Source organism: Oreochromis aureus, linkage group 9, assembly GCF_013358895.1.
Source record: "Oreochromis aureus strain Israel breed Guangdong linkage group 9, ZZ_aureus, whole genome shotgun sequence".
Taxonomy (NCBI): Eukaryota; Metazoa; Chordata; class Actinopteri; order Cichliformes; family Cichlidae; genus Oreochromis; species Oreochromis aureus.
In genome coordinates this window covers 26,257,827-26,271,182 of record NC_052950.1, presented here as the reverse complement: position 1 = coordinate 26,271,182, position 13,356 = coordinate 26,257,827, and the positions used below count along the sequence as shown (strand labels likewise).

Sequence of the window (13,356 nt, the reverse complement as noted above, 5' to 3'; positions counted from 1 at the left end):
TGTGCAACGCTGGCCTGTGCAAGCAGTGCTGTTATAAAAGAAAATAAACCAGTGAATGCTTCAGCACTTTCGTCCCCATTATCTATGATTTGTTGTTTTGTAATTCGGCTTTGTTCGTCACACTGCGACTGCAGATATGATGAAGAAAACAGCTTAGCATAAAGGCATTATTTTTTGCATATCTATGGGGAAAATAGTTTGTATTAGTCTGGGTCAGAAAATATCTGTTATGTCATCAAGATATCTATCTAAAACGTCTTCAGTGAACTGTTAGAATATTACATTTTAATAAGAAGAGACCTAAGTTCATTTTAGAAAACATGCCAACAGTACTTTTCCCGAATAAATCAACCCAGGACCGGTGGCTGAACTAGAAAAACACATGACCTGTGACTTTAAAAACAAAATATAGTCCTCTTCTTTGCCACTTTTTAACCTTTTGTTCTCGTGATTTATTTTTTTATCCAAGTTCATGAGACGGAAAGACTACAAGACGTTCCATTTCCACAACAGTGGAAAGAAATCCTTATCACAAAGCAGCTTTTGGGTTTTTGTTTTTTGGGGGGGCTCTCTGTCATTAAGATTTTATTTGTGAAACGTGAGGAGAGTTTCAAAGAAATATAATGAGCCGGGGAGGCAGAGTGTGTTTATTCAGGAATTTTTTTGGTCTCTGAGGGGAGTTCATTTCACTGCTGAAACAATCTGTTAGGTTTCTCCTACCTATTGTGGTTTAAAACCAACGCTGACGTACGTACATAGATCACCAGGAGCTACAGTTTCATTTTAGATGTAAAGCAACTCACTGTAGCATCATTTCAAATCTTGTATATCTTGGTCTGTGTTTATTTTATGAATAATGATTTCCAGTAACCCTTTCAGGCTGTCTAAAGTACATAAAGTGATGTATTTAATAGAGGAGGATTTATATTGGTGTTATAGTTGCTTTAAGGGCAATGTGGGGTTATAGACCAAGAAATGTGAGGCTTCTTTCCCCTGCAATTCAATTTCAGTGTCATTTTAATTGAGACTAAATTACGGCTGTTTTGTCCCATGAGTCATAGCCGCTGGCATCCTGCCAAAGCCTTGTGGAAACAAAATATTTTTGTAATATCCTGACTAAAAATGCCAGTGTAGCTGCATTACAACAACTTTTAGAAAGAGCAAAAAGTTCCTCTGCTTTCAGTGTTTCTTGTGCCACAATTCCATTGTACCTACAATTTCTATTCTATTCTGTTCTATTATTTTACCCAACTTAAGGCCACATACTGAACATCTACACTGTTTAATATCAGCATACTGGTTGCTAGCAAATTATAGTTACTCACATTTGAAGCTATGTCACTTTGTGATGTAGGACCATGATTAAAATATTGACAAAAGTCTTTCACGTTGGTCATTTGTCATCTAAGACAGCCTCAAATCACACACTTACCTAAAGCTGAACTAGGATAAACAATGTAGTTTAACATCATTGTGACAAGTAGTAATGGCTGTATTCGAAGTTTCATGGAAGTGGAGAATTTGTTTTAAACATTTGCTCTCTGATTAGACTGTTGGATTGTTTTGGGAAGATGCGAGTAACTTTGCAACAATCAGAAAATGGCAAATTAATGCACTGTAGCAGCTGCTTCTTAGGCTAAAACTCAATCAATCACAAAACACAGAAGTCTGAAAGTAAAGCTTCTTTTAACCTTGAATATAATGCACAAATAATGCACAAATTTCCCCACCGTGGGATCAGTCTCATCTTATCTTATCTTATCTTGTCTTGTCTTGTCTTGTCTTATCTTATCAGGATACTGAGGCTAAGACCTGCTAGCCAATCAGAACTTTGGCTAGCTACAAACTTTGTTGTTACCTGTATTGTTAGAGCCCTGCTTGATGAACAGTCTGTGCCATGTGGGTTTTTGTTGTTGATATTCCTCAGCTCTTTATTGCTGACTGTACAGCTCTCTGCAGGTACTCGGGCAATCTGTCTAACTGCAGAGAGCACCTGTTGTCAGATGGGGGCAGTATTGGAAATACAGGATGTGGTACAACCGTCTGTGGACTACTCTTGCTTTTGTTGTTGTGGTCAATCAGCCAGCTGTGGATTGAAGTTGTAACATACAAAAAGCTTAATTTAAACAGTGTTAAAAATAATGAAAAAGTGTTTACTATAGCCACTGTCCATACTTTTCATTCTGTACTTTTTTTCTATCGTTGAGATTTTTTCACTCTTTTCCCGTGTCAGGTGAACTTTCCTAACACTGCGTTGCCTGTCTGGGCTCAGCCAATCAGCATTAAATGAACGCAAAGTGTCATCCATGTCGAGCACTGTGATTTTTGGGATTTTGGTGCACTGCACAGGAGCATGTTTGTGGTGGTTAAAACCCCTCTCCATAGCCTCTCCATAAGCAAATACTTCAGCAAACGTACACGACTGCTGTAGCATAAATTAAGCATGAATAAATTAAGCCCTGTGTAGCGTGTATAAAGCTGGATGATATCACCACTTGGGGCTCAGAGTTGTTCTTTCTCTTGCCAATAAACTCTTTCACTCCTTTCTTGGCTCTCTTCATGCATCCTCTCCTCCCTCTTTCCTCATCTCTCAGAAAAAAGAGGAGCAGAAGTAACTGTCTGTTTCCAGCTGTTCAACTTTCAAACTGATCCTCCTCCAAAACAGCCTCGATGCAGCAGCAGTTCTTTGCAGCACTGCACTTCTCCACAGTGTTACATGAACACACAAAAACAAATAAATATCTTTGTCCTTGCTGAACTAGTTACTCATATATTAAACTGGCTTCACTGACCCACAGGCCATGTAAGGCGTAACATAAAATGTGTGTTGGCCTTTAACACAGTAGTGCAAAGTGACCTTTTGGATGTCTTCTCACATGCTTTGGCCTATGGCAGCCATAGTGTCCAGGGACTGCCAGTAACTGCAGGCACAGAACAGTTTCTCATCTCTGGCATCTGAAAAGTCCAGTGTCTGTCTGTGAGCAATAACCAGACTTCAAAATATATATAAACAGTCCCGATGCCGCATGTCATCCAGCATCCGCGGCTACATAAACTAGAGGCTGATATGTTGCAACATACTTCAGCTATTCTAAAGTTTTGAAGATACATCAGTAACAGTTTAACAAAAGAAGTCAGACAATGTTTGCAGTTTCTCATAGATGGGGAAGCATTAAGTGCAATGCCAACAGCTACATGAAGTTATTTATCTCCATAGCAACTGATCAGACTTTTTCCACTGTGATTCACTCGCAGATGCACTTCTGTATTAATTTGCAGTCAATAGACAGGATATTTTTATTTCTATACACTTAAAATATAAATATAAGAAGTCATCTTGTGATAAAGCATAATAACAAAATGTTCAAACAAAAAAAAATCAGAAATACAGGTTTTAATGTCTGTATAACTAAGCAGCCAAGTGCACGACCATACTCCTGTTGATACCAACATACTTTTGTTGAAATTATCTGACTTCTGTGAATTTACTGTAGAAACAAGTTGAGGACTTGGCCTCCTTTCCATTGGTCATTTTCAATGCACCCGATCTCATTTACTAACATCTTGAGCTCACTTTTAGATGGATTTTGTTTACATTTTTAAGGAATGGAGTTGCTAGTACTGCTTTGTTTTGCTGTGTACCATTAGCGATACTGACAGCTCTCGTGTGTGAAGGCTCTCTGGAGTGTTTTCTTGAATTTGCGCCCGGAATAATGTTTGTTTACTGTTGTCTGTTTGTTTCACGGGTGACTTATGACAGAAATTTAACACTAGCTGATTATAAAGTTTCGAGCAGCACATGTTTATCCCAGACCTACAAAAGTTCAGATGAGTCTGAGGTGACTCCTGTGATACTTAGTTGCCAGACCTGGATTAAAAGGAATGAAAGGCTAAGGCAATTAGACAAAAATTAAGCAGAGAGTATAAATGGTGCAGCTTTGTAGCATCAGAAGCATTTTTTGATTGGTTGGTTGGTTGGTTGGTTGGTTAGTTGGTTGGCTGGTCGGTCACTTGGTTGGCTGGCCAGTTGGTTGATTTGTTTGTACACTGGTACTTAGGTTGGTTTCTTCATTGGTTCGTGGGTTTGTTGGTTGGTAGGTAAAGCTTGTTTTTTACACCATAATTATACGCTCTGCCGCAAACAACTAACTTGTGCTTTAACTTTTTTTTTAACTGTAAGCTCACCTGTTGGATGTGCTTTGTGTGCAACTGTGTGTTCAGTTGTCGCTACTACAGACAGCTGTGTGTGGTGGCGAGCCTTTGAAAAATGCAACCAGAAACCTGCCGAGAAATTCTCCAACTGCTTTCCTGTGTTTAAATTCACGTAATCAAAAAAGGTTTTTACAAACTAACCAACTAAATCATTCATCCATGTAGCTGTGGCTTTAATGTAGGGGCAAATCCACATGTTATAGTCATTTAAAGGAGGCGGAAAAGGTTGCGTGGCACATTCTTTGTTTGTTTCAGATGTGTTGTTTACTGCACCAAGCAGATGTCTCTGATTTGGTTCACTATCCCCAGCTCCAATCCACCCTTCCTTCTCCTTCCTCTCTGCTTCTCCCTATATCGCTATTTCTCACTCCTTTGCCGCCATTAAATTTCATAGGCCGTCCTTCATTCCATTAAAAACAGCTGTTTGTCGTCTGGCCTGATCCCAGTATCAACAAACTTGGCTGAAATTGCCTTTAGCAAGTATTTACAGATGCAATAAGAAGACAGGACCACTGACTCTGATTTAAATGACCTTTTGTTATACTATGAGTGCACTGGTCCTTGACTGAGAACTAAATAAACCCACCTTTAACCACCTTTAATATGAACTACTCCTGCTCCTTACATTGGTAATGGCGTCAGATATTTGGCTTACTGTGTGATAACTTGTCAGAATTATGACATGTTTATCATCAGCTGCAATCACTGAACATGTGTGCGCCTTCATATTGTTCTCTAATTTCTGTTCATTCTAAAACTGCATTCCTTCCTTTATGACAAGTATTCACAGCAGACCTCACAAATGACACAATCTGAATAAAGCGTAATTTATCATCGTTGCCTAACAGCAGAAGAAAGCATGACATGTATCCTTCCCATGATAAAACAAAGAGAGTTTGAGTTTCTGCTAGCATAAAACAACTATATGTGCTGACAGCTCTACAGTCCAGTGAGGGGCTTGGAGGGCATAAACATGTCACACATCACCTCCAAGGTTCTGCAAGGATGCCTTGCTGTCAGAGCGCCCCTTTACAAAATAAGAAACCAGGTGCAGCTATCTCTGTGTAAGTGTAAAATCATCCATTAAATAGTCATAACCTGCATTTTAAAATGATATAAAATTACAAAATTGGTCACCAAAAATTTCTTATATTAAACAAATTTAGTTCGGATTGGGAATGGGACCCTTCTCTAGAGGTTACCTTTCAAAGTCATCCCATATATTGACTCAAGGTTACTGACAAGTATGGACTGCATACAAGAGACTTACCAAAATTCAATATTCATGAACTTCCAAAAGGAAACAGCCTTTTTAGAATGGTTTAAATGTGCTGCGTTATTTCACAACCTTCCAGTTTCCCTCTGTTGTCCTCCAGAGTATCCTGGGACACCCTCCAAGACTGTGGATGGGCTCACATGCAGCAAAAGAAAAAGTTGCCCAGTTAAAATAGCTCAGCTAATAACGCTGTTACAGGTCTCTTCATGGGGCAGGTTCAATTCAGTTCAATTCAATTCAATTCAATTCAATTCAATTCAATTCAATTCAATTCAGTTCAATTCAGTTCAATTCAATTCTCATAAAAATCACAACACCAGTTGCCTAAATGTGCTCAAGATCTATATATTATCATTAGTTGAGCAATAATTTAAGACATACCACAGCATTAGCTATACATGCTTATACTTCACAGGGCCACAGGGGTAGAGACTGGCTTGTCTTGGGGGATTCATTCCCTACCTTGTTTCCACAGGCCTTTTAAATGTAAATCCATCATATAATACTTTCTGTGTTCTCCCTGTGTCTACATGGTTTCTCTCTGGGCACTCCAACTTCCTTCCTGGTGGAGCAATGGTTATCTGTCCCTCAGTGATAGCCCTGCCCAGGGTGTACCCTGCCTCTCGTCCTATCACAGCTGGGATAGTCTCCAGCCTCTCCTCCTCCTTGATTAAGCCAAAGAAAATCGATGGAAGGATTATAAGAAATAATTGTATAAATACAGAAAGGATTTGAAATGGCTTAATCTTCTTTGTTAATTTGCCACAAGTAAATATTAAAATTATGGGCTGATGCTTTAAGGTTGATGGGAAAATTGTCTTTGGAGCAGAGACAGAAATGCACCTGTTTCCCAGCCAGATGTTTGCAGCAGTGTTGAATGTGTGTGTTAATGTGTTCAGTGTGTATGCGGTAAATTATGCGTGCTAATGAGTGAGGGAGAGACAGATAAACTGTTATGCAGACAGACCAAGTTAATGTGTGTGCGTGTGTGTGTGTGTGTGTGTGTGTGTGTGTGTGTGTGTGTGTGTGTGTGTGTGTGTGTGTGTGTGTGTAAAATGTCCTTTGAGCTTCTATAAAATTTAATGACATAGAATGAATTAAATTAGCGTGCAATATAACACGAACTCTCCTCTCCAGGGCTCCATCCAGCAGCTGCTGTTGAAGGCAGATCCCACGGCCCCGGATGACCAGTGTGAGGAGGACGATCCTTATGTGAGTCTGCATGAAAACACTCAAAACTGAGAAAAGTTCAGCTCCTCAAACGTCTTTAGAACACTGCAAACTTGGAACTATGGCTCCCTCTGCTGGTAGCCATACAGTACTGCATAAAATTTAATTCTGACGCCCGCATACATAAACATTTACATTTAAACATTTAAAGACATAAACCATCATGAATCCATTCTACCTGCTTTGGTGCAAATGAGAGTGACAACGGGTCAAAGCAGCTAGATTTTATAATCTTGTTAAACAGCTTCCCAGAAATAGTGGCCGGTTATTTTCAGTGCTTTGGGTCAACTTGAAACAACTGGTTTTGAAGTGGCCTACTGTCACACTATAGTTTATGGCGGTAGTTTGAGATTCTTGACTGACAAAAAAAAGTCATTTCACATATTTTTTAATCATTTAGAGGTAAAACTTTAAATATGAAAATGTTCAAAATGCCATAAATTTACCTGTTTTGTAACTATAGTGGTGTTACAACATATAGGGATTGGTGTAATCATAAATACAAGGTCCAGCTTAATATGTGCTTGAAATTATTTATTTTGCTAGTAATTTCTTCTTAAATCTTGGTGAGCTGCCCAGTTTTTCTTCTATTTGCTTGCCTTTAAAATCTTTAAAGTGCACTAAATTTAAAGTAAATGTCTTAAGTTACACGTATTATCAAGCCCACTACTGGCTAGGGAGATAAATTTTCCTCCATAATATTGTCCTTTCTTGTGTTAGCAAGGTAGCAAAATATACTGAGAAGGAATACGTAATCTTGTGAGACAGAGGTTATTTTTAGGAAAAGCAAAAAGAAAAAGTCATGACCTTTACAGGGTGCTGTAATCTACAACATAAACAAGCTCTCTCTCTCTCTCACACACACACACACACACACACACACACACACACACACACACACACACACACACACACACACTTCACTGGCATTCCTGACCAAGCCACAGTCAGTCTGTCCTGATAATGTTGTTTAGAACATTAATCATTTCTGATATCCAGTGTTTGTTTGTTTGTTTTTTCTTTAGTTTTTTAAATTAAAGATACGTTTCAGTTAAAAAAAAATCAGTAACATGTCAGTAACCGTGGGAACCAAACTCTGGAATAAGTCTGTTTTGCTTACGTGTATATTTGGCCTCGTTCCTCATTTAATTTTCACATCCTGCAGCTAAAAACTCAGAAGAATTTTGGTCTGCTGAACTTTTCCAACTTTCTCCGTGTTTTGTCTTCTAATTCCTTTTATCCTGCTCTCCTTTTCAACTCCAGGCCTCTGGCTACGGGAGCGGTGACGATGAAGACTTGAAGGGTAACGATGAAGTGAAGAAGATTGTGGAGGAGAGAGAGTTCACCATGGTGTGTGCACTGTTCTTTTGTTTTTACCCCATTTATCTGAGCCGGCGCTTCACAAATGAAAAAGCTTCTGTCCTCTCAGCACCTGTGGAGACACCAACATGATGATATTTGCTGCCAGCTCTGTGCAATCTGTAATGAATTTATAGCTAATAGCAAATAGTATCACATTACTATACTTAAGGAAATGGCTTCTAAAAAAAGGCTACTAAAAAAGAAAAGCTTCATTCTATCCAAAGCCTGGAATTTCAAACTGCAGCCACTGCAGAGAATGACTGTCCAGGTACTCCTACAAACTCCCCTTATTAAGTTTAAGTTTGATTTCTGGGTAAATAACTCATTTTGCACTTCCAAATCAAATCGTCTTCATAATCAGCTTGAATAAGCAGCTGTTGGCTTCATGCATACCGTACAAACACGACAGTCACTCTGTCGTCTCATATTACTCTCAGCAAATTGTGCTTTAACAGTAAGTACAGGCCAATAGCCAACGTGTCATTGTATAAAAAACACTGAGAGATAAGTTATGTTCCCATAATGATTTAAAATAAACCTGTTGATTAAAACTTTAAATACTTAACTTAATATTAAGACTCAGTCCACAAATCCATTTTTAGTAATTAAATTAATTTTTTTTAGTCATTTTCTGGGAACTTTAAGCTACAGAGTCAAAGACACTTGAGTTTTTGGTGATTGTCTTCCAAGAAACTAAGAAACCATCTAAAAGTGCAGATAAAAGAGATTTCATTCGCACAGATCATCATCTGTGGTCCAAGTATGACTTCATTGATGTACATGTATTTCAGTCCCTTTTGTATGAACACACAATCCAGATGTGTGCGACCTCTTCTCCAGGCAGTCTGAGCTACTTAATAAGCGTCTCCCTTGGGCACTCAAAGGCCTGTCAGACGATGGATTAAAATCAAAAACTCTCTTCAGGAAAGAAAATGATTTACGGTCTTTTTCCCATCTGCAGTCATGTCTATTTATCATTCATGAGCAGGACAGCGGGCTTTTCTGAGGCGTGCGGTCATGACATTTTATGATCGCAGCAGATCTTGTAGACGTAATGTTGGAATAATCTAAGAAATGCGTGGAATGAGGCTGTCAGTGTGACACTGTATTTGGATCTGACCTGAGAGCAAACATTTCCTACCATCCGTGGCTTCGCTTTCTTTCTTTTTCTTGTTTGGTTGTCTGTTCACATATACAGAGACTTTGTTGAATTATGAAAAAAATAAAAGGCTCCTTAATTAATCCACAGCCGCAGCTATAATTAGTTTGCTGTAATTTCCGGATTGCAGAATATTATGCATTTAAAAATATAAAAAATATGCAGCTTCTTGGTTGCTTCTTGGTAGACTGAGGGGCAGCACTATTGTTTAGTGCTGCAGGTTGGTCTAAAGATGCACACTGACTTTTTTTTTTGTTTGTTTGTTTTTTTTTACTTTTTTATTTTACCATTGTGGTTATTAGCCAGAGCTGGCCCCCACTTACATTGTGATCCCACCTCCGCCCACTGAGATGCCAACAAGCGATGACGAAGATGACGACTTTGAGGAAGCTTCTGGGCAGGAAATGGAGGCGACCACGGTGCAAGGTAAAATGCATGCATGTAAACGTCTTAATGTGGTCTGAGGAACTCTGTCCTGTGGCGACAAACAGCAGTTATCTGCCACTTAAAAAAAAAAAACATATTTTCAGAATTACACCAGTGATATGGCAAAATTATTTCATGATTCCCTTTATTTTTCACGCTTGTTCTGCAGTTCATGAGTAAATCAGCTCCTCCTTTGTTGCACTTCCAAGAGTTTCCACCAGATGGTGCTGAAGACACAGTGTAGCTTCCTTTCCTTTGTTCTTATGATCCAGTGCTCAACCTTTTTATCTGTGCTTTATTCATCGACTCCAAAGCAAAGTGCCATTTTTAATGTGCTCAAATATGTTTGTTTTTTCCATTTTCTCTTTATGTTACAGCAAAATCATTCCAGACAGGTGCTGCAGTTTCCACACCTGACACTGTAAGTCGGAATTATCTTCTGAATTTATATACCATAAGTGTGGCTGTTCCAAGATATTATGCACTCTTCACATCCACCAGCTCACTGGCAGACCACCTGACAATCTATGGGTGAAGGTTGGGTTAAGATCATTGCAGTTTTTATGTAATTAAGGCAGTTCAAACAGGCAAAAGGTCTTTAAAGGGGTTTGGTTGGTACCCTGCTGTAACTCTAGTTGGGCTGGAAGTGACGTGGTTGATGAGGTTAACCTTAAATGTGCTTTTTTTTTTTTTTTTTAAAGAGAGAGAGAGAGAAAACAGAAACTGTTTCCTGTAGAGCAAGTTTGTCCCACTTACTACAGTTGATGCTGCCCTATTTTTTCCTTTTATTATTTTTTTGAATTAGTGTGACTGCAGTCTACATAAAATAATAAAAAAATCCTAACTCCTTAGTCCCTCCAGGTTTATCCAGGGCAGAAAGGGGAGCCAGGCCCAGCTGGTCCCCCGGGAGCTCCGGGCCCTCCAGGACCAGCCTCAGCAGAGGGACAAGGAGGGGAGCCTGGACCACGGGGCCCACAAGGACCACAGGGACCCCCAGGCACACCTGGACTTCCAGGGAAAGATGGACAGCCTGTGAGTTTAACCTGCACGTTTGTGCACTGAATTTGAGGCATTCACAAGCTTCTATTTTTAAACAATTCAGACGTCCGTTTACGGAGCACAGCATGGGTTTTTTTTTACTCTATTGTGTTGTTTATGTCAGGCGTACATGTCAGATTTAAACATGATGGATTTGCGTTCTGTTTTTGTCTTTTCTCCAGGGAAGCAAAGGGGAAACTGGTTCACCAGTAAGTAAAATCCTCCTAGTCTTTCAAATATATAGTTTCCTTCATGTGGAAGTTATTATTTAATGTCTCAGAGGGGAAAGCTCATGTGTGCTCCCGTGATTGTCGTCTCTCTCAGGGAGCAAATGGATTTCCAGGACTACCCGGAGAGTCTGGTCCTAAGGGAGAAAAGGTAAAGCAGTATTAATTAAAAACCCTCAGGGTGGTTACAGAAATTTTGACATGGACTTATTTCTTTAATTAGATATTTAATTTTATAAGTAAGTAATCCTTGAAATGTAGAAAATAACACAAACATTCTTCTGTCTCTCTCAGGGTGATCCTGGTGTTGGACTGCCCGGCCCTCCGGGTCCTCCAGGACCTCCAGGGCAGCCTAGCAAGTCCTCTGTGTTCCTGGTCAGTCATTTATTCATTTTGTTCTTAGTTTAAGCAAAATCAGGTGTGCTTGATTCATGCATGGAACTAAATTTAGCTCCAGTTTATATTTCACCTAAGAAATCCTTGTGAAGTCCTTGTTTCTATTCTGTATACCTTCATATATGTGAACTTTTCATGTAGACACTGCCAATATTCTATTTCCAAATGTTGATATAAATTTGGTGGTTTGTATTTTTTCTGGTGTGGTGCTAAAGCTAAGTCACGTTTGTTGCAGTAGAAATCAGCATGGGGCATATTTTGTGCTGAGGTTACTTTTAAAAGATCTGGTGATACGGCCATCTTTTTAATTATGTTCCTCAACATTTTTACACAGCAGTGATATTCCTACTGGGGATGAAAATAAATATTTTAGGTTGCAAATAAAATATTTATATTGTGGAATGAGAAAAAAACGGTCATTCTGTTATAACCAACCATAATAATTCAGTTTAAGTGACTTACCTTTTGACTAAATGGGGGGTCATTGCCTTTGTGTTCATCAGGAGGGTTCTGGATTTGAAGACTTTGACAGTGACACAGAGATTATTAGGGTAAGTGAAGTTACTTTCTCTCTCTCTGTATACTGACACTAGAGTTTACCTGTTTTACAGAGTATTTTTTTACATTACCTCCCCATAACTGTAATGTTTTCTTGTGTTATCAGGGTCCCCCAGGGCCTCCAGGTCCCCCAGGACTGCCAGGGCCCCCAGGATCTCCTTCTGAGGACATCTTTTCTGGACTACCTGGGACTCCTGGGAAAGATGGAAGGGATGGAGCAAAGGGTGAACCTGGACTTCCTGTGAGTTTTACCTTGGTCCATTTTCAGTTAGACCCCAATCTAAATGCAGCAGCTTAAAAATACTAAATGAACCAATATGCTTTCTACATATTGTAAACTCTAGCGGCTCAACTTTATGCAGTATTATGGTTTCTTTGGAAGGACAAGACAGACACTGAAAATGTAATTTCTTTAGTAGATTTCACAGCTGCTCACACATAACAAACTAATTTGTCATTTGCTAATTTATGCTAAAAAGTTAAACAGGAGGTATACTCTAAGTTAAACTCTATTAAAACTCTTTCAAAGGACCCACCTGACACCCACAAGAGAATTTATTAAAATCAATAGTAGTTTTTATAAAAAACAGAATTTTGCATGAAACATTTCTGTGATTACATTTTTTTTTTTTTTTTTTTTTTTTTTTTTTTTTTTTTTTGTGCCTGTCCCGTTTGGCTCTTTTGCCATCAGAATTATTGTCTAAAGGCGAAGAAAGATGCCCAACGGATGTGATTACATATTTTTGAAGTTCATCTTTCTTTTAGTCTTAGCCTTCAGAACATTCATTTCTGACCTGGGTTCTGTTTTCAGGTGACTGAGGAGTGGTTTAGTGGCTCTGGGTCTGATTCAGAGTCAGGGTCTGGTCAGGTACAATGGGCTGAAAAGACAGTATTTCCCCTAAAGCCATTTAAAATGTTCATTTACTGCTTTCCTGCCATTGCTTGATGGACAGAATGGACAAAGATTGTATGTGTCTGCAGTTAAGAGTTAGTGGTTCCATTTTTGAAATACATTACATACACTAATTAAATTATATAGTACATAAACATATCTGCCACCTCATTTTATAGTCATGTGAAAAATGAAGTTTTCCCAGGACTTTATGAAAATCTACTTTTATAAGGTTTAAGAGGTTAAGCAGCAGCCAGGAGCTGCTAATCAAATGCACTTGATTATTTGATCATCAGAAAGTGTGACCACTGCTATAAAAGCAGAAGTTGGTAGTTTGTGGGTCTGGTGCAATCAGGTGTGCGTTAATACAAGGTCACAATCTTCCCCAGTGTGGTTGTCCCAACAATTTCACAACAAGGTCTGACCCAAGCCCCACGTTTCAGACTCTACAAGCCTCAGTTAGTATATTAGATGTTAAAGTTTGTGACAGTACAACTAGAAAAAGGCTGAACAAGTGTGGCTTCTTTGGAAGGGTCACCAAGAGAAAACCCATTTTCTCTAAAAAGAACATGGCTGCATG

The 13,356-nt window shown here is 39.0% G+C and overlaps 1 protein-coding gene across 1 annotated transcript in view; it reads left to right on the top strand.

Annotated features, from left to right (window-relative positions):
- The window catches only part of LOC116324436 (collagen alpha-1(XVIII) chain-like), a 63,510-nt gene that overhangs the window by 35,558 nt on the left and 14,596 nt on the right, over nt 1-13,356 (top strand). Inside the window, exons 6-15 of the mRNA XM_031745027.2 lie at nt 6,626-6,700; nt 7,982-8,068; nt 9,542-9,665; nt 10,043-10,086; nt 10,518-10,697; nt 10,886-10,912; nt 11,028-11,081; nt 11,225-11,305; nt 11,830-11,877; nt 11,991-12,125. Coding sequence (XP_031600887.1) covers nt 6,626-6,700; nt 7,982-8,068; nt 9,542-9,665; nt 10,043-10,086; nt 10,518-10,697; nt 10,886-10,912; nt 11,028-11,081; nt 11,225-11,305; nt 11,830-11,877; nt 11,991-12,125 — 855 coding nt within the window. The remainder of the gene's footprint in view (nt 1-6,625; nt 6,701-7,981; nt 8,069-9,541; nt 9,666-10,042; nt 10,087-10,517; nt 10,698-10,885; nt 10,913-11,027; nt 11,082-11,224; nt 11,306-11,829; nt 11,878-11,990; nt 12,126-13,356) is intronic.